This window comes from Lichenostomus cassidix, chromosome 2, assembly GCF_008360975.1.
Source record: "Lichenostomus cassidix isolate B80296 chromosome 2, HeHo_3.0, whole genome shotgun sequence".
Classification (NCBI taxonomy): domain Eukaryota; kingdom Metazoa; phylum Chordata; class Aves; order Passeriformes; family Meliphagidae; genus Lichenostomus; species Lichenostomus cassidix.
In genome coordinates this window covers 25281774-25303794 of record NC_139482.1, presented here as the reverse complement: position 1 = coordinate 25303794, position 22021 = coordinate 25281774, and the positions used below count along the sequence as shown (strand labels likewise).

The window sequence follows — 22021 nt, the reverse complement described above, 5'->3', positions numbered from 1 at the left end:
TTACAAATGGACAATTTCCTAATAAGAACTTTTATTCTTCTAAAATCTTAATTAATTCAATTGAAACCACAATTTAACTTTGTGAATAAATTGCGAGAGCTGGTAACTGCTGTTCTGTATTTCCAAAAGGATATTAAATAGCTTCCTTACAGATTTGTTAGTATTTTTTACACTGTGTGATGGTCCAGGTGGTGGCGTGATTTCTGACTTCCTGTTTTGTGTTTAGGGGTACCCAGGACCAGCTGGGCCACCTGGATCCCATGGAACAAAAGGTGACAAAGGTGACAGAGGTGAAGCTGTGAGTACAATTTTAATTATATACTTTGTGTTCAGCAAAAAACAGAACAAAACAAAAATTTCTATGTGATAACTCAATGTATAGTTGTTTCAATTTAGTTACTTAACTAAGTGTAGTTAATCATTGTTTAGCTAATTTCAATGTTTCATGGATATTTTGAAGCCCTTTCCTGTCATAGATATGGCACCAGTTTTAAAACAGTTGGAACTGGATATGAATGGTTCTCATTTCATCATTATGAGTGGGATATCATGTAATTCCATAAAAATCTTTATGACTGCTTGTATGTGTTTAAATATAATCACTGCTTTGAATTACTTTCCCTCCCTCCCTTTTCTATTCTCTGATCAAGATTTCTAATATCATATCTGCTTGGCCAAATTTTGCATTTTCAATTCCTTGGATTTTCGGCTGTTTTTCATACTGGGCAGTTAAATACTCTTACTTGAATATTTTTTCACCTCTTGCTTTTCTGATGTTTGGCTTCAGAGGGAATTAGTACCTGAGTACTTCAGCTGGCACATTCCAATACAAGGACATATCATCCGAAATTTCAGTCACCCAAAGCCACACAGACATGTTTGACCAGCCTCTCTTTTTTCCACTAGAAAGTGGAAATACTCTTGCTATCCTTCAACCACCACATGTCAACTTCCACTAGCACTATTTTCTTTATGTCTCTAATCCAGCTTTATTCCTAACTACAACCATGCAAGCACTCCCAAATGCACTGTGGTGGGACCTGAATGCTTCCAAATTCCAGCTCAGCTCCAAACTTCTATCATTCAAACTGATCCTGAGAAGATCCTTTGGGATCAGAATTGGTTCATAAGGCATTCCCTCAGAATTCCTGGTGTAGTGCCATGTACCTGACACATTTCACATCACATAATGTGCAAAGGTTCTGTTGTGCTGTCACATGCAGCACCATGTAGCATCTTTCCCCTGCCATTCCATGCCCCATGAGCTGTAAAAAGCCAGCTTGATAAACCACTTGATAAACCAGACATGGACAAGATTTATGTAGAAAAGTTAGTAGAAGGATGCGTCAAAGCCATCTGAATGCTGAAAGGGAGCCTGGGAATGTCTCCAACAGTGTGAAAGGCAGCTGAAGGGGCAAATGAACTGAGCAGGGAGTTCAGGAGAGCAGACTATCAAACACAAATACACATGGGTATGTTAGGGTTACCTTATCCCCAAATTTAAATGAGTTAGCTCTGGTATTTCAGTTGTCTAATGCTTGCAGCATATGAATCATGGAGCAATGTCTGCTTTCTCACTGTTTTCTCTAAGCTGAGAACAATATTCTTAAGTCAAGCGTTGTACTTTTTTCACCAATCTGAGTCTTTTTAGGTTTCTGCCTGGGACTGAGGATGGCTGTTGCTCAGTACACATCAGAAATGTGAAGAAATTCTGTTCTTGTTGAAGAACACAAGTATCTTAGGACAACTACTGACATTCTTTATTCCTCTGCTGTGCCAGGGACCTCCAGGACCAGCAGGCCCTCAAGGACCAGCAGGCCCAAAAGGCGTGGGAGATGCTGGACCAAAGGTATTTGTCCAATGGTAGACCAATGCACCTGTTTAGTAAACAAGGTAGACAAACATCTTCCGAAAATGCATTCAATTAGAATGACAAATATATGACAAAATGCTGCATTCTCATCTCCCACTTTTCATTTCTCTTAGAAGGAAAGATTGTGATAGACTTTTCTGACATTATAGAAACTAGTTCTTGCTTTATCCTCAGACTTAATGCAAATCTGCAGGTTTTCCATACGTCCAAAGACCCAGGACGTTTCTAGAGGCTGGTGTTTCCATGTGGAAGTCAGAATCTAACATGGCACAGTATTGTCTAATAATTATGCCCTTCCTTTCTCTGGCAGAAGTTCTAGGGATGAGGCTGAAAAATGAGTTAGGGGTTACATGGAACTACTGAGGTATTTTTAAAGTTGGATTCCTAAGAGAAGATTTTACACCTTTATCTAAAATTAATATTTGCTTAGAGGTAACACTTACAAAAAACCCCAAACAAACAAACAAAAAAAAAAACTGATAAAGGGATTAGAATTACAACACTGAAACACTTCCAATGTTTTTCATAAAACACAGAATAGCTAAAGCCTTATGAAACTGTGAGCAGTATGTAACTCACCTAAAAAGTCCTATTGTTATGTTATAAAAAGTTGGAAAAAGAGACTTAGGACTAAAATCATTCAACAATTGCTTTAAAATATCACAGAGTGGTTTTATTAATGATTTCCTCATTGCATATGTGAAATAAGAAACAGGCAGCCTGTTGCAGGAGGAAACAAAAGAAATATTGCCCAAACAAGTTTTTTCCCAGACAGAAAGAACTTTCAACTTCAGTTCCCAGAACAGGAGAATTCACATATAAAATAAACTGCAATAACCTCTCAAAAACATCCACAATAAGGGAAAAATTGAAGGACCTGAAGGACCTGACTTTAGAATTACCACAGAATGGTCCCAATGGCATTGGGATTGGGGAAACCTGACTTTTTGCTTCTATTCTGAATTACTGCCTATCAATACAAGACATTTCACGTCAAGTAATGCGAGAGCTAAAAGTAATTTCAATTACGTTATTCAATATAAGTTTACAAAGAATGCATATGGCTAAACTGATTAGATTTTTCTGTATGAGATTGAATCTTTCCAAATAGAAATACCAGGCTTGATATAATGTAGTCTTATCATACATGTTTCTTGATATTACAGAAAAACATTTCATTAAATTCCTACAATCTCATGAAATATGAAATTGTCAAGGCAGATAGTGATAAAAACTTTACTTATGACTAAAGAATGTCTGTGGGTATCATTATGTCTGAATTCTTCCTTGTTTCCTAAATGTATAATTCTGGAAAGTAGTATTTCCTACAGAAAAGGAATTGGGAAGTCACATTATCAAAAAAAGATGAACTCCCATTATGATGCCATAGTTCAAGGATTATGAAGTCCAGAAATATAAATCAGAATTTCAATGGAAATTTAGTGGCCTAATATAAATAAATTTGAGCTAAATCCAAAATGGAAATAAATGCTTTATTTTTTTAAAATGAAAGGAAACCACTATCATTATCAAACGACCACATTATCATAACATCATAATCAATATCATAATATCAAGACAAATACTCGCAGTGAAATTTCTCATAACTGCAACTTTTAAAATCAGTGTTTGTGGTTGTGTTTCTGAAAAGTATCACAACTATACAACTATGCAGAAATGCACTTAGGAAAACCATAGTGCCTGATTTATATCACAGATTAAAAAGTGGGTCACAAGTTCCTTCTGTTCTTACAACCATGAATTCATATAATTGCTGGGACAAGCAACTCCTCAGCTATATAATTATTAGAAAAGGTCCAACCCAGATCATGAATGATGGAACTACAATATGGAGTCATAAAATGCTTTGGGGATGAGGAGGTAAAAGCTGGTTTTTGCCAGTTTTTACAGTGGTGAACATGGTATCTAGTCTTTTTATCACAGTTATTATTAAATCACTGTAAGTCTTGTGGTAAAATAACATATGTATTTAATTAAATCATAAATTAGCTGTTATATGACCTTAAGCTGAGACAGGGAGATTCAGATGTGATATTAGAAAAAAAGTTTTTACATTTAAGGTGGTCAAGCACTGGAATAGTTTGCCCAGGGAGGTGGTGGAGTCACCATCCCTAGAGGTGTTTTAGAGGTGTCTGGATCTGGCACTGGATCAGTGGTTTAGGGATTACTGTGGTAGTGCCAGGTTGGCATTTGGACTTGATGAACTTAAATTTCTCTTCCAACCTTGATGATTCTATTATTCTATAGTACTTAGAGTTTCCACTTTTGGGTCTAAGTAATGTTAATCATTGCCAGTTAAGAGAGTTGTTCATATTCCTTTATGTACTTGTCAAATGCTTATTTGTTGGTCCCTTCTCCAGCCATGAACAGCAAAAAAAGTATCACCATTCCTCAAGATGTGTGGAGTGAATTATATTCATGGTACTAAAAAAGCAGGTTTATTGGTAGCATCTTTTTGAGGGGGAATATGACCTGTGTTGTGTTAGTGGAACATTATCATTAATAATAAATCTGGCAAATGGCCTGTTACTTTGACCCAAGTTTGGCTGAGCAAAAGCGAAAAAGCTTAGACCAAGATATGAGGCTCTAACAATTTCATTGTATTTAATATTAGTAATAGTATAATAGAATGCCTAGTAGTAGAAACTCTTATCCTTATCTTAGGCAAAACCAAACCGATAAATGGTTGTCACTATTCCCATATTTCCTGACAATTCCAGGTCACATCAGGGTAGTCATGCAAATTAAAAGTATCTTATTTCCATCAAGTCATCTCTATTGTCACAAAAATTGTCAGAATTAGGTAGTTTGAATCTAAGATCCAAATGGTTGAAAAACATGGCTTGGAAAGGAGCTGTGTTTTCAGGTTGATAGAGCAGAGCCTCCTGTGGCTGTGGGAGGTGGGTGTGATCCAGCCTATGGAGCAAACCTTCAGCATGAGTCAGCCTAGTTTGGGCTGCACACATGCAAACTCAGAGGATTCTCAGCTGGTCTACATGGGTGTTTTAGGCTGGGTTGGAGGTGTGCTGTTGACGTGAAACTCCTAATGGACCCACTTGCTGTGCTTAGGTTTCCAGACCAAAGAGGGGTTTGAGTGATCCCGTAAGCCAGGAAATGGATTTCCTTCAGATGAAGCTAAACTAGGTGATGTGATCTGCAGGTGCTCCTAATGTTCTTCTAGCCCGAGTGGGGGTTAGTCCAGGGGAGCAGACAGGACAGGTCTCCTCACATGGCTCATGTGTGGACATAGGGCTGCAAATTCACTGCTGTTGTGCCTGCAGCTCTGTGTGTTGATGGAGACAGAGAGTTAGAAGCTGCCTATCCACAGGTTTCTGCTCACAATAACCATGGGTAGATTCATGGCATGGATTCTGAATGCACTGTAAGCAGGGGCTGTGAAGTGGCATCTTGTTCTAGGGGGATTTGCATTACAAAGAACCCTGCAGAGTAGCTGACATTGCAAATAACACAACATAGTTAGGGCAAGTCATGCTTACACCAAATTTTTTATGAACCTACATGTCATGGATCTACAGTTTTTGTTTGTGTTACAGTGTGATACTTCCCACCAAACCTGCCTGCTCACAGTAAATCCTATCTAGAACTCTGTCAGAATAATAAAAAATTCAAGAGTTAAATATATCTGGTAAATTATGTAATTTGCATTTTTTACCTTAAAGTAGAGAGGTTTCTTTTTGATGATGCCCCTAGATTGGTGTGTTAGTCATGTTGAGTGAAATGTATGTTATTCTATGCAGAGTGAGCAGCTGTAGCTTTTGCAGTGTATGAGTGGTGCACCATTATCCAACAAGATATAACATCTCTGATTTGCTTCTGTTTATCCACACCAGACATAGTATAGAGTGCACTGGGAAAAAAGAAACTAAATATATAAGCATCTCCTCTCATTCTCCGATTTTTTGCCTCTGTTTGCCTATTTTGATTTTTTAATCTTTGCATAATGTCTTGGTAGCAAAGGTGCCACAAGGCAAATGAATTCACTTGAATTGCAGGAATTCCCCCACAACTTAGTTCATAATTGGAAAACCTTCTGTTTTTGTCAAATAAAATGTAAATGCATTGGCTACCCCTTATACCTCCCACAAAAAAAAAAGGAAAAAAGAAAAAAAGTAAGAACAGCAATGATCTCTGCATATAGAAAAAGAACATTTATTTGATAAAAGAGGCTCATAAATTTACACACTAGTTAATTTGAAATTCCTTTGAGGATCATTATATAGGAATGTTCCACTCATCTGAATCAAAGCTCTGTTCTCTCTGCTTTCAGAAATGGCTCACATATGTGCACACTGCTAGACAGGAATTTTATGTATCAGAGGTCAAATTCACAAGAAAACAAAATTGGAACATGTGGGATGCATTCAGTCCTGGCAGAACCCTATTTTCTGTAGCATTAAAACAGAAGCACATAATGTCAGAATATAATAAAAATTTGATTTAAAAGCACTGTTGCCAACTAGGAAGTGAGTTACAGACATTCAAGAGCAAGAGCCCAGCACTAGAAATAAAGCAAGTAACTGGATAGCAGAAAAATTATTAAAATCTTTAGCACAGTCCCTAGTGCATGAACATTTGGGCTGGATCCAGCTGCAATATAAACAACTTTTGCAGCTTGGCCTTTGCCTATTTGAACTAAAATATGGAAAGTAGAGATGTAATATCTTTCTCTTTATAATATGTTATTCTTACAATTACTGTTATATCCATTAGCTCTCACTGAAGAGAATATTGGAGTGTCTGCTGTATGTTTCAGTATCAAATACATGTGCTTCACGGTAAATGAGGTATATATATTTGGAAATCCAAGATTTACTTTTCAGTTGACCATTAGGTCATTTAGTGGTTTTATTCTTGAATACAGAATAGACATTGGAATACAGAATAGACATTGGAATCCCACACTTAACACTATCTTGACTCAGCTCTTTATTTCTTGCTTCAATAGTGTTTTCCTAATTCACAGTTTTGCTGATGGTGATAAACTTGTCTACAAGCACAATACAGGAAATAAATTAGACCTCATCAAAGAACAGTATTAATCGTTTTTGAAATGAATTCCCTGAAGAACAGTTTAGTATGACACCTTAGAAAAAATAACTGCTCCACTTCACAACTCATAAAACAAAATAAAAGTCTTTTTCTTTAAGCCAAGAAATACAGAAACTGTGAGGATTACTATAAAGTTCTACAAAAGAGCTGTTCAGTGAGACATCTGTTATTAACTAAGCATGTGAGGCTAAAATTCAATCCTTCACCTGCAACGACCCTGTGGAAGACGGTGTTACCCATGGGAGGAAGAGGCAGATGACTTCAGGTTACCCTTAGGCTCTTTTTGGGCAATGCTGGTCTAAGAGCAGGTTGTAGGTATACTGGATATTGGGCCATAAGGAATCATTTATGTTTGGTTACCTCCCATTCAGTTTCCATCACAGCAGCTCACAGGCTCTTTCACAGGCCACAGCAGCCCAGGATCTCCCTTAGAAAATAATTTTTAATGTAACATATCTTAGGTCTGGCATGTCTGGTAGATTTCAGAATGAAGCTTGGGCAGGGAAAACTTTGGCTGCTCTGCACAACTTCTTCTCATGAAGAGTTAGCTTAGGGTTGTGTTATGGTTGTGGGGCCATTGAGGACAAATAACTATTGCTTTGATAATAGATGGTACTAGATGGAAGATGGATACACTGCCAATGTCTTGGCTCTTTGCAATGACAAGGAAGGTCTGGTAAGATCCTTAGGTCATCTGAGGGAAGTTTCCTCCCAGCTGAACATGGCACTGAGTTTAACCAAATCACCTTGACACAGTAATTTAAAGCTAAGAGCATCCATGTACCATGCCTCTGTCCTGACTCAAACTGGCCAGTCTCCAATGCTTTGGATGAAACAGGAAATGAAATTCAAAAGCCAAATGTTACATCAGGAAGGAGAGCATTATAACCTTCGTCTAAGCCTTAGCCTTTGTATTCAGAATTCCCACCTCTCCTAATCCTACAAACCTGAGCATAGTTTGGGCCCCAGCATGTTTGTGTGACTAGCACATATGTTGTGACTTAGCATGAAAATATCATAGCCATAGGTAAAAAACACAGATTGGAGTGATATCTTGCTGGAGACTGAACCATGGGAATTTCACCTAAAAGCGGTCACTATGACTGCACATGTTCCTCCCAGAATGTAAAGAAAATCGGAAGAGGATTCTGTTTGGCTTTTTCCTTTTTAATCTGTTTGATATGTTGTTTCATTTCACCTACTACAACTCAAGTGACGTCTGTGATTTGTGATATATACTTGCACCTCTCTCCTAGATCGAAAGCTCCCTCTGCAGGCACAGCCCTTTCTACAGCTTTTCCAAGTGCACAAATAAGTACAATTAAGAGTTTTTATAATGATTTCTTTTAATTTTGTCAAGAAATAGAATTTCTTCTGCTCTTCTATTAATATATTGGATGATCAATGGCTTATCAGTGCATTTCTTTCTTTTGCACTTGTCTGCACAGGAATAGATTTAGGGCTGTCAAGCTAAACACAATTCATAATATTCTGCATCTCTAACTTATCAGTTACACTTCTTTTTTCTTTTCAAAGAATGGATGGCAGTTTTCTAGTAATTGTGTGCTGAATGTATGCCTATTCCCTCATTTGTACAATTATTGTCTGAGGAAAGCAAAACTGCCTCATCTGTCCCTGTGCATTCCTCCTATCACTAATGTCCCCTGACACCTCCATCTCCTTTGCTGGGTTTGTCTGCAGAATCAGGGGCAGCACCAGGCTCTGTGTTACACTCATTTTCCCTTGACCAGACAGCTGCTGCCTGTTGTCTGTCTGGTGGTTAAGGGGTGAGGCCCCTCTGGGTTTTCTTCATTCTTCAGTAAAAGCATAAATTGAATCTCTCTCCATTACCCAACCTCCAACTATCACCAAAACTGTTGAAAATTTATATGGTCAAGGCCCTTATATTTTTGATGATTTTGGCTGAAATAAACTGGTGAGTTCAAACTATACTGGAAGACAAAAAGAGAACCAAATGGAGAAGCAGAAGCACAGGCAGAGTATCACTTAAGTCTCATTTCCTTCAGAAATCAAGCTAAATCAAACTAAATCAAGCTAAATGAATATACATTAAGGCTTTTTTTAAAAACAAGGGGCTGTTCTTTTTTTTCTTCTATATTGATGCTATTAAAATTAATTTAGTTTTCATAAAGGCCTAAATTTGACAGTTCTGAAAATTAAACGTCTTGTCAGAGCAAGCAGAGTATCAGTAAAAGCCATGATCACAGTTCCACTAGTAAGCTCCCTGTCTATCCTGGTAAGCCCCTGCAAAATGCAAGGGGGAAATGGTGGTGTTTCCAAACAGGTTTGCTTTTCTTTTTTTCTTTTGTAGCTGATAAGCCTGCAAAGTAGAGTCCTAAGTCTGTTGGTGATTTTGACCACATGGACTTTTGCTTGGGAAATAATGTTCTTCACCTAGAGCTTAATTGATGTGGGTGCCTGTAGTTTGGGCTTTTTTTTTTTTAATACCTGTCTATAAAGCAGCTGGGTTTTTATGTATCATTTGTTTGGCTTGTTTTTGAAATTCAGTGGTTTGATTTCTTTGTAAGTGGATAGAAGATGTAACAGTTGCTAGGTGATGACTGACATTTCTGTGACTATTTTCAGGGAGACCATGGACTTAAAGGCCATCCTGGGCCCCCAGGGCCGCCAGGATTGGGAAGCATGGGTCCCAAGGTTGGTATGATGCCATGTTGGAGTTTCTGTGCTCTTTTGTGATGCTGACTGCCAGACGCTGATCTCTCAGACACCGAAATATCTTCATCAGTTATTGATTTACATTGGTGCAACTTCAGGGGAAATCAGGTATATAAACATGGTCACTAACCATACCCTTCTACCAACTGGATTAGGAAGAATACTAATGGAATGAAAATTGCATTTGGAGCTAAACTTCATGAGATTACATCTGGAGATTGAACAGAGCTATCAGGCTGGTAAATTTGTTAAATGATGCATTTCTTATGCTTATATCTATCTTGTTTTGAAGATATTCTTTTGTGCTGGAAAATACATTAAATGTGAATTTTATGTTTGCAATTTTTTCTTAATCAAGTTAAATCCCATTAATTTGTTAGTAAAACCATTAGGAAAGAAATACAACAGCAAAAAGTTAATTCTATAAGCAGCCAGCACGCAACATCTGGGCAATTTTCTCCTCCCTCCACTAAGGTGATTTATAATTCAAAAAGAACATACTGATAAGAAAAGAAATTCAGTAATTGCCTGCATTTCTTTGTGACAGGTTTATCGATCAATTATTTTTACGAAGCCAGTGAGGAGAAACATTGTGTCTATTTCTCTACTTTGCTTCAGTTTAAAGATAGATACTAGTTTGTAACTTTTTGCATAATAGCAGAGAGTAACAGAACTCTGCATTGCCATTTTGTATAAACTAGTATCTGAAAGAAGAAACATTGCTATTACAACTCCAGATACGCAGTAGCTGACAGGGCATGAATACTTTTTCAGGATGTGTCTGATTTTCCCTTGCTTTCTGAAAGCTGAAGCATTTTCAGTACCTTGGTAAATCATACTGACGCAGCCTGTTTGAAAAGAGTAATTTTGGCCTGAGTGTCAAAATCCTACAAATGTGTGACACTATGTGCTCTTTTCACAAAGTCTTTGAGAATGTTCTCTGTGGGGAACCAATATTTTGTTTTCAAGGGTGAGGACCTGTATGTAGTCCCTCTCCTATGAGGAAAGGCTGAGAGAATTGGGATCATTCAGCCTGACAAAGAGAAGTCTTTGTGGTTGAGATGACCAACCCTTCTCACAGTTTATTAATACCAGTAGTCCTTGGTTATTACCACCAATTCTCGTCTGTTGTTACAAACAGTCCTTTCTTGGCTTCACAGCCATCTGGTTGTCAGTGTTTGAGACACACACATTATCTCCTTATCTTCTGGGAGCTGAGAGCTGAAAGGGCTCTCACCTTGGACCACTGTTTATAGGGTCACAAGAGAGTGGGCTTTAGTTATAGTGATTTTCCATCCTGGCCACAGTTTGAGTCTGTAACTTTCTTTGAGGGTTCAGTAAGAAAAATATTATTCCACTTGGGCTGTTATTCAGGCAAGAAAGATAAGTTTCCAAGGCTGTTAAAAAACAGGAGCTCATTAAACACCTGTTAGTTCTTGAGAACAGACAGTGTTTCTGACAAGCTCAAGAGGGGCTTAGTGCAAGTGCAGTTCATCAAGGCCAAGGTCTAATGAGCATTTTCTTACATCATAGGGCAGCCTGGGGTGGGGAGGATGCACCACCACAATTCACCCTGTGACTAAAGTTAGCTTCTTTGGGCCTCTACAGGGGTGACTTAATTACAGCCTTTCAGTACCCGAAGGGAGCCTGCAAGAAAGATGGAAAGGGGGTGTTTAAAGGGCACATAGGGACAGGACAAGGGGGAATGGCTTCATGCTGAAAGAGGGCAAGTTTACATTTAATTTCAGGAAGAAATTCTTTACTGCAAGGGTAGTGAGGCAGTAGAACAGGTTGCCCAGAGAAGCTGTGGATGCCCCACCCCTGGAAGTGTTCAAGGCTAGGTTGGATGGAGCTGTGAGAAACATGGTCTAGTGGAAGATGTCCCTGCCCATGGCACAGGGGTTGGAGTGAGATTCCTTCCAACTCAAGAAATTCTATGATTCTGTTATTCTATGATCTAGCTCTTGAGATAAGCTATTTGGTACAATGTTTTGTGAGAATTCCTGCTTACAGATATATATATAAATAGTATTTTTCACAGGAGATTTTGTGAAGGCTTGTGAAAAATTTTTTTGTCTGCACAGATGACAGTGATGACATCTCAAACATCACTAATCCCTCGAAGTTAAAAATTTAGACCTATAAATTTCTCTTTCATGATGACCAATTTTTCTTAAACTTCTGCCTAAATATTCAACATGTGCAAAATCTATGCATACCACTGAATGATTTCCATTTACTGTATTGGTGCACAGTGATTATTTATTATAAAGCAGTAACCAAAAGCCCAACCTGAACTTGACAGAAACTTTTATGAAGCTTGATCAAATTTTGAAAACTTTTTCAACTAAAAATAAAAAAAAAAAAAAAGGAAAATCATTCCTTTAATTTTGATGTAATCAAAGGGATATACTTCACTTTGTCACTTTGAAATGTTAGCTTAGCCTTCCTGCAAAGCACAAGGGCTCTACCTGACTTTGACTGTATTGATACCAACCAGCATGTGCTGCTTTGGCTTTTCTCTCTTCCCCTCCCACTCATGATTTTCTGAATGACTGGTGCTCCCAGAGACTCTGGCACCACAGGGGGTTGGCAAATGCCCAGGGTGCCTATGAACTAGCAGGCATGTTATGCCTGGCAGATACACTTACACTAGGTTTTATGGCTCTGGTCCTTTGTGTGTCTACTGTTGTGCCTCCCTTTTGTGGAGTGATCGCACAAAGCTGGTTTGTAAATGTGGTTTCTGTTATCTTCTGTGTGAGGAAAAATGAGGAGAATATCACACTCTGTCATGAGTAAGTTTTTTATTCCTTAATTGTTTTCAGCTTAATTGTTCCTTTGCTTTCCTGAGAATTTGCCAAGGATAATTACTAAGACCCACAGTGAGAAACCATGAACAAGAGAAGAATCAGAACTAGAGTCTTTGACATGGTTTTATTTTTTTGCTTGCAGTGACATTGGGATTATTTCCTTAGTGTTACCAGGAGTTTACCTCCCAATCCTTCTTTTTTTGCCTCATTGATTGTTATAGGGTGTCATGGGACGTCAAGGCTTTCCTGGTCCACCTGGCCCCCCTGGCATCAGCATACAGGGAGACAAGGTAATCCAAGTTAATGTGATATCTGTTCAGTTTCTTCTAAAACTGTTTCTTAGAGAGATTTATTGTCTTTGTCTGTCTTTGCCACTGAATCAGTGAACTCCTACAAATATTAGTTTTACGCTGAAGTTTCTTATTCTTAAGATGTACAATATGTACTTTATCTGCTGATTTTTCATTATTGTTTGCATGCAATTTCTCTCCTATTGTTCTTGCCAGTAAAAATATATTTAACCTGGAGAAAAAATGCTTATGTCTGCCACATCTTATTGATTTACTTAGATCCTTGGTTTTCTCTGGGTTGCACTTGTAAAAGCTAGTAACAGAGATCTACTGTGTCAAAATAAGTTAAACAACACATGCAGGAATATAAATTAAATTAGGCAGTCTCCTGCATACTCTTAACTGGATTTTTACTCACCCAGTTCCAGCCACAACTTCTTTCCTTAAAAGGAGAAACACAAGCATGACAACATATTCTGAGCATTCAGTTGTTTAATTGCCTTGTCATAAATGTGTGGAAAAAATTATTAAAACTGGAGGCTCTAGTGGAAAACAACCCAAATTCCTCCTGTTTTCCTTAAATCATAGGTTTCCTTTCCTAAATTCTCTGGATCAAGAGTATTGTGGTCAGGTCTCCGACTCTTAAGTGGTCAAACCACCCCTGATTCAGTAGAAGGGGAAATGTTTTAGTTTGGTTAGAAAAGGTGCCTCTCTGTACTGCAATTGTTGGCTGTAGATACCAAAGCCATCAGGGAATTCACTGGCAAATAGGTCTTCATTGGAAAATGTATGTTGTTTGCAAAATGATTCAGAGGAGAAACTTTCTTTGGTTCATTGTGAAATTACTTCCAACAAGCTTTACCAGAAAAGTACAGATTCCTTTGGAATTTATTTTGTTCAGGACTTACTTTGATTACATCTTCAATGTCTTCTATTTTTATATCTGTGTTCTAACATTTCCATTTTTATTCTGCAGAGGGCTTTTCCCTTTTTTCCACTGTGAGGTGTTTCACAGCATAAAAACATACTTTATTATTATCTTTCTTTTTCCCTTTTTGTATAACTTCCTTTTATGGGTTCTGATTTATCTTGCTTTGAGACTTTCTTAGACAGAGATCTCTACATGTTTAAGAGTCATGACTGTCTAGACCTTTGTTTCTGATCTGTTTGAAATTTGGCTCTGTATTAATTGTTATCAGTAATCACAAAGTTAATACATATTTCAATGTGAGTACATGAAAAACTCCTTATTTTTTTCTTTTCTTCCTTTGTTTGCTGAATCTCCACAGGCTCTTTGCTCTATTCTTGTGAAAACCAGAAAAAATTTTGCCAACTCTGTATGGCTTTATGGTATAGGAAAACTCTTTCTGCCTTTAATAACAATTTCTGCTGTGTTTCCAGAATCTAATATTTGGATGTATCTTTGTTAATTCTATAGGTATGTGAAGTTATTTACAAAAGCACAATTGACATTCCGGGCAAAAATGTTTCAGCAATCAAATGCATCTCATGATATGTTAAAAATATAAATACTGCACAATATTCTTCTGTTCCTGTGAAAAGATCAGTTACCCAAAATACGCTCAGTGTGCACATATACACATCTTTCTCCCCTCCCTGCCCCCATTGCCCCCCACCTCTCTCCCTCTCTCTCCCTGTCTCTCTCTCTCTATATATTTAGATACACACAGATGTGTGTCTGGATGTTATGTTGGCACTGCGATGAATAAATATCTAAAGCATATTTTACAAGTGTAGAGAACACAGTTTCAGTAAGGAAGTTTTCCAGTGGAAGAGCAGAGTTCACTGACACACTGTCAAACAAAGGCAAGTGTCTAATGTAAGAATGTGGCATTTAGGGATGTCAGAAAGTAACGTGTCCTGGTTGTGAAATGACTTTGGGTTTGAAAACAAAACTGTAATGATATGGTGGATGAAACTCAGCTGCTGTTGTTTCTGTAGCATTCCAGGAGTTGCTCTTGCCATTTCTGTTTTCTTCCCTTAGCAATTGCTTTTTTAAATTATGATTATGTTTATATAACTCTTAGGAACAGCTTATTTCTGAGCAACTTTTGCAACTGTCTTGCTCTGGTAGTGCCAGTTTCCTCCACACTAATGGCTGTTGATCTTCTGTCTGTTTGTTTTGTCCTTCTGTCTCTTCACACGTCAAACTTCATTCTTTTTGGCAACTCTTTATCAGATTGAAGCTACTCTACTCCTGCATTTGAACTATCAATATCACTCCACATATTTTTTCATAGAGAGGGAGAGAGATCTCAGTGTGTATATGGTAAGAATGGAATGCCAAAAATGAGATGGTTTTCAAGTTACTTTATGTTGATAGCTATATTCACAGGTCTTCTTTTTTTATGCTTGGTTCCCTTTCAAAACCACAGTCTAGACATTCTCAGATGTGCACTCAGTTAATAGAATGACATTTTTACATAGAAGACTTATTATTGATCCATAATATAGCAGGATATTAGGGTCAGGGATTCAAAGGTTTGCATTTTTACATGCATACTGCTTTTATTTTTTATGATAATGCTGGTGGTCAAGTTTGAATTTAATTATGTGCATGGATTGAACTAGCAAAGCCATAAATATTTTTAAATTAATGCAGTGCACTTCTTTGGTTTTACTAGATGTACTGTTATGGAATCTGTGATAAATCCTTCTAATGTTGATTGATTGCACAAGTAGAGGAAGCAGGATTTGGTTCTTCAGTTGACATTTTAAAGGATGAAACTCAAATGTGTGCTTATGAGATATGTCAGCTGTATGGGTATGAATTTACTTAGAACAGTAAGTCTCATTCAGTTTTCATTGCCTGAATACCATCCTAACAATGTCAAATGGGCAGTAACAAATGGCAGCAATAAATGTACAGTTTTGCTGGATCTAACATTTATTACTAGTGAAGGACCACTGGAATACACAGCATATCCTGTTCATATGTATGTGCTCTGCACATCTGCAGAACTGTTAACTGGGAAGATGTGTGATGACACAAGTGGGAAGGATAGTCCATCCCAGTGCTGAACAGCAAGCCTTGAAACAAGCTGGCACACCATTTCACTGTGTTTAAGAGCCATTTGCATTAATACCTAGATGAGGGCCCCAAGAAGCACAATCCTGCTTAAAAGTGACTTAAGGGAAATTAGACTAAGTAGTCACTCTGAGTTCCTGTGACAATGCAAAATAAACTGCCTTGTGCATACCACTGCCTTTGGAGTATTTCCTCTTTACAGGAAATCCCCAAGTGGATCAGCTGTGTATTTTGATGCATCCACTGTTTTCCAGTCTCCATCATCTACATAACAGTGTCTGAATTGCTGCTGCTGTAAGAAGCTGGGGAAGTTCTGCTTACAGAGACAGGAGGCTGCTGGTTAGCAGGTCGGGGAGAGGTATCCCTGGTGACCAGCAGAGTATTTAATTCTCCAAGTTTGGGCTAGGGGATCAGGAGGCTCCCACAGGGCAAGGCTGTAAAAGCAGTGCTCCAGTGGAGATGTGAATGGTGGAGTGCCTTGGACACCTTACCCCTAGCACAGAGCAAGACTACAGTTCACCCATGTGCAAGCAGAAGCTCTCATCTCAGCAGGATTTCAGTCAAATCTGGAATTTGGACAGGGAAAACCATTCATGGACATGACATGTAGTACACTGTGTCTTCGAGGAGCTACATCACATTGCCTGACTCCTGGTAAATTCCCAACTCATGAGAGCCAGGAGCCTTTAGTACAAGGAAGAGAAGGTTGACTTGGCTGTGCACTGCGCAGCTGTTTCTCTGCCTGCAGGAATCCATACGTCCCTATCCAGCACAGCGGGAATAGCCAGTGATCTATCCTGCTGCACTGGTGCACCTTAGGTGAAGGCTGGATAAACTCAGAAATATTTTTGTATTTCTCTGTCCATTATGGGCACTGTGACTCCTTTAGATCCATTTGTGAGCAGCAATACAAGCATTAGTAAAAGATGCTTTAGTGGGACAGTGAGAGCTCTTGACTGAGAAATAGAACTGACTAACCTTTTACTTGCACCTCATAGTTAGGTTTGATACAGGTGGTAGCTGCTGATGATCTCATTGGCATTCTTTGGAGCTGGTTTTGGTATCTGCACCCAGCTTTACTATTATGTGAATTATGTATGTAATGTGAATTATGGTGAAGTGTTTATGTACCAGGAAACAGAATCAATGCTAGTTGTGTTTAAAATGCATACAGCAGTTGATCTGAAAAAAAATATTTGTGTTGTCCTATTAAATAAAGCACAAAAGTTTCTGGAAGCCAGAAGCTGTAAAGAATTTTCTATTTGTATATAACAACTATGTTTTATAATGTTGTGTGCCCACACTGCTAGCATGGACGTGTTTTTTAATCTGTGTGCATGCAGGATGGCATGTTTAGCAATCCTTATAAACAATTTTTAGCTTTGTAACTGGACTGATACTGTCTTTTGAAGTAATAGCAGAAAGGTGTTCTGTTTTCCACACTGTGAAGAGTAGAAATGTGTTCTTATTTACTTAAGAGCAGAAAAACTAAGTCTACCTTGGAGAGATCATGAATGTGTATTTCTAGAGAAACTTGGTGTGGGACCTTATTTTACTGCTTGTAGGCAGGATGAATACCTATCTGACCCTTCAAGAGGCTACTTTTGTCTTTTATCACTTTTAGTGGAATGGCAAATTTTCATTTAATTAATCATTAATAAATTCTTCATTATATACTATATAAGGTTCTTGTGGATGTTCTGAATCATAGCCAGTTGCTTATTTCTCCAGCCTCAGACCACTTTTGTTTTGAAAACTGTGTGCTTCATCCCACAGTACAAATATCTGGCTTTCTCTATGATGCAGAGTGCTCTAAAGTGAACAGAGACAGCATAGATTTCACTTTAATTTTCAGTTAAACTAAAGTTCTGTATTCTGTACAGGGAGAAAAAGGAAATAAAGGTTTTCCTGGACCGAAGGGATCAATAGGAAGTGGCCTTCCTGGACGAAAGGTAAATTCTAGGTTTGTGGTAAGGAAAAAAAGGGGGTTTCTTCCTTTATTGGTTATTTGATAACCAGATAACTTGAAGAGAAACAGAAGGCAAAGACATTACCTTGTATAGCTGGCAAGGTAAGTACCTACAACTCATTGTCAGCTTTGAAGTCTGTGAAGATTCTAATTGTCATTAAGGATCAGATTACAAAGTAGGATTTAGAATGAGGTCATACCTGTTAGCAGGAAAATAATTGTAAGGTATTCAAATTATGTATTCAGTTAGTTTTGATATTTTTCAGGCATTACAAAATGTCCTTTTGTTTTCCAGGCTTTGACAAAAAAAATGTATTGCATTATGATTAATGTCTCTTAAGGGCTTTGTTTTGTTTGACTTGTTTTTTTTCCACAATGACTGAAGCCCAAGCTTGAATCTTTCCTTACTCAATAACTTTGTGGTTGTTAAGAAAATTGTGAGAATTTCCTGCAGTTAGCTATTCACGTCTAACAGCTTGGGAGCTTTTATGCAATAGTAAATATCAAGTTCTTTCACACAGATTCAAATTTCTGCCTCCTAGTTCTATTTTCTCTCACATGCCAAATGCCCCATAGTATAATAATAACTGCAATATTTTCACTGATTTTCATATTCATCGTGTATATTGACTAATCTTTTTGACTCAATGTAAATCTCTCCAAATACTCTCTTCTCTATTTGCTATTAATATATTAATATAGCAGACTTGTCACACATGAAAAGGAATGGTATAGTTCAGCAGGAATTTCATATATGCACAAAGGAGATCAGGTTTTAGTATATTTAAGTATAAGAAAGCAGCAACAACATCACAGTCAGCAAATCATATTTGTTTTTCCATTATTATTAGTGGTGACATTAACTTTGATAAGGTTCGATTCAATTCATGGACAGGTAGTCTTTTAAGATATTGTCCTTATAATACATACCAGATAAACAATTAATAAAAAAAACCCCAAAAACTAAACTTAAAATGCCAGAAAATTTGTCTTAAAAGCTTATTGAACCTTACCTGAAGCTCTGACAGTCAACAAAACTGGAGTTAAGACTGTGTTTAAGTTTACAGTTGTTTTAAATTAGGGAGACTATGGAGATAAAGGTGATCCAGGGAGCAAAGGTGCCAAAGGAGAGATTGGAGACCCAGGACCTCCAGGGCCAAAGGTAAAACACGTTTTCATGTTGCTTACGTTTACACAATAGAAACCAGGCAAATTTGGGGTTTGTTAATTATTTCACTCTACATGTTTTCAGGGAATTGGGGGAAGAAAAGGTGAACCTGGTCTTTCGGTAAGTACATGAATTAATTATTTGAAACAAAAATAGTTTATCTGGGGAAAGTATTTAAAAGTTATGTGATCTTACACAAGGCTGTTTAGGAGATATTGCATTGCTTGCATTTTTGTAAATAAATAAATATTTCAGCATTCTTAACATTAGAACACACAACAAATTAATACTTTTTTTCAGAGAGAAGATGTTATCAGACTTATCAAAGAAATATGCGGTAAGCATTCCAGTAAAAAAAGTAGTTTTAATAAAACACAGTGAATTTATCTTGACTGAATGGATTTTTCCTTTGCATGTTTGTGTGTCAAGATACCACTGATATGAAAATGGTGCTCACTATGTTGCCAGAGCTACACCTAAAGTAATTTGGTCCAGCTCTGTTTCTGTTGATCAGTACCAGTAACTAGAAATTAATTCATTAATTTAGTTTTAACTGACTGTAAATCCGACATGAGTTCAATTCATTTTTTGAAGGTGGTTTCTCATAAAATGTCTGAAATGGTTATTCTTCTAGGTTGTGGTATCAAATGTAGAGTAACACCACTGGAACTAGTATTTGTCATTGACAGTTCAGAAAGTGTTGGACCAGATAACTTCAATATTATCAAAACCTTTATGAAAACAGTCATTGACAAAGTTTCGGCCAACCACGCTACAACCCGCATTGGCATTATCAACTTCAGCCACAGAGTGGACTTGGTGTCTTCTCTGAAGCAATACACGAGCAAAGAATACCTGAAATCAGCTGTTGACAAGATGCCCTACTTGGGAGAAGGAACATACACAGCTTCTGCTATCCAAGAAGCCATTCACTTGTTCCAGGCAGCGCGCCCAGCGGTGAGGAAGGTGGCTGTTGTAATAACGGATGGGCAAGCGGACAGTCGTGATAAAGTACGACTGGATACTGTAGTAAGAGAGGCTCATGCTACAGATATTGAGATGTTTGTCATTGGGATTGTTCAGAGGACTGATCCTCATTATGATGATTTCCTGAGAGAAATGCAGCTCATCGCAACAGACCCTGATGAAGAACATGTTTATCAGATAGATGACTTCATAACACTTTCAGGTAAAAGAAACTATTTTGTTAGAGGAAATTTGAAATAAACATGTAAGGGAGTTCGGCCTCTCCTGTGGCCAGGCAAGGCAGTTTGCTAAGTGGCAGCTTATATTTCTCTTCTGGATGCAGCTCAGTCTTGTTTTGCATCATCTATGGCCAAATGAAACCTGTGCCAAATTTTTACCTCTTGCAGAAACAATAAGCCACAATGAACATCAGTTTTCTTAGCTCGGGTCTTCTTTGGGATACTCCTCTTTTGTGAGAGATTACAGTGGCCTTTCCTTTGGCCATGGTTTCGTCCTAGAGAGATGCAGGTTTCCTTCCACCTTGGCATAACATCTTGGACTCTGTCTCTCTTTCTTTTGGCTCTTGTCAGTCTTGGAATCCCTCCACTCTCTCTTACAAGCACTCTTTCCTTTTTTTGTATTTTCTGAAAGCCATAGAGAAACCTGTGCTTTCACCCTGATTCTCAGGAAAAAACGGTGGAGCCACACACAGTGGAATGGGGTATGATAGACATGGTGAATTTCAATGTATGTGGCTGGAAAAAATTCTGTGGCTACAGGCGAAATCAGGAGGAAATCCAGAGGAAATCTAGAATGACCCATGAAAAAGAAGTACATTGATCTAGACTAGCTGTAGACCAGCCTATACTTTTCCCGAGCCTAAAATTATTTTGCTAGGCTGAGATTGTGAATGAAGTCAAGTTTGGATTTAAGGCATTAAGAAGAATCAAAGCTAAGTTTCTTGTTCCAGTTGGGATTAAGTTCAGGGCTCTGACTCAATATAAACATATTCCCAGTCACTGGTGTTTCTTGTTTTTGCAAATAAGTAGAAAATGGTTGCCCAGTTTTTCTTTTTCTTTCTTACATGTAAACACTTTATTTCCTTCACTCTCATTTTTTTTAGTTCTCTGCTATGACTTTTGCTTTCTAGAGGGACTTGGTATTTTTATGTGTTTCTTCTTAAAAGAACAGCATGGCATTAAAATAAAATAATTCAGAGACTGTGTTACTTTATTACTTAACATTTGCATTTTGACATCACTACAAAAGATGATGTTTCACAAGTCACTGTGATTAAAAGTTTAGGGTTAATGCTGCACTAAAAACTTTTGCTGAATCATTGCTACTTCTTTTGATTACTCTTAAAAAATGTCACCATTTCATTAATCTTTTCAGCTCTTGAAAATAAACTGATCACAAAAATCTGTGAGAATGAGTCTGCAGTCTACACCAGAAATTACAATATTTTATCTCCATCTCCAAGTTTGGAATCTGAAATTGCCAGGGAAGATGCTAATAGGCAGTTACCTAAAATGACCACTTCAGAGACTGATTTACTTCCTACAGAAGGAATTGGTTACCCAGTGAGTAAAGAAGCAACTGTTATCAAATGTTTTTAAAATATGTGTGTCTTTGAATTCAAATATTTCACCATCTTTATTTCACCATTCACCTATCTTTTAATAGGCAAATAACATGTCATTTGACTAGACCAAAGTATTTGAAAACAAACTTTTAGAGTTAGAGTGAACTTATTTGTTGAGAACAAATGTTTACAAAAGAAATAGGGTAATAGTGCCTCTTGATTGCAATAAATGCCAGCAGTCCTCACATTTTTTGTAGGACTTATTCATCTTAGAAGTGAGTTGAAACTCTTACATTTCTACTGAGGCACATGCACAGGATATCTATTTATGTGCAAGCTAATTGTTAGTACAGTGCTTCTTGTCACGGTCACATACTTTCCAGATTGTTCCCAGCCATATTTCCATATTAAGCCTTTGGTTGTGTTTCACTTTCCACATTGGACTCTACTTCTAGAACTCCTCATTTATGTTACTCTTCGTTCTCCAGATTTAAACTTCTCCTGACCTGTGCTAGGTTCTGCC

The 22021-nt window shown here is 37.7% G+C and overlaps 1 protein-coding gene across 1 annotated transcript in view; it reads left to right on the top strand.

Annotated features, from left to right (window-relative positions):
* The window catches only part of COL28A1 (collagen type XXVIII alpha 1 chain), a 62041-nt gene that overhangs the window by 36247 nt on the left and 3773 nt on the right, over positions 1-22021 (top strand). The window contains exons 24-33 of the mRNA XM_085050790.1: positions 227-298; positions 1781-1849; positions 9572-9640; positions 12693-12761; positions 17694-17762; positions 18861-18941; positions 19032-19067; positions 19248-19284; positions 19582-20136; positions 21309-21496. Of these exons, the coding sequence (XP_084906916.1) occupies positions 227-298; positions 1781-1849; positions 9572-9640; positions 12693-12761; positions 17694-17762; positions 18861-18941; positions 19032-19067; positions 19248-19284; positions 19582-20136; positions 21309-21496 (1245 nt within the window). The remainder of the gene's footprint in view (positions 1-226; positions 299-1780; positions 1850-9571; positions 9641-12692; positions 12762-17693; positions 17763-18860; positions 18942-19031; positions 19068-19247; positions 19285-19581; positions 20137-21308; positions 21497-22021) is intronic.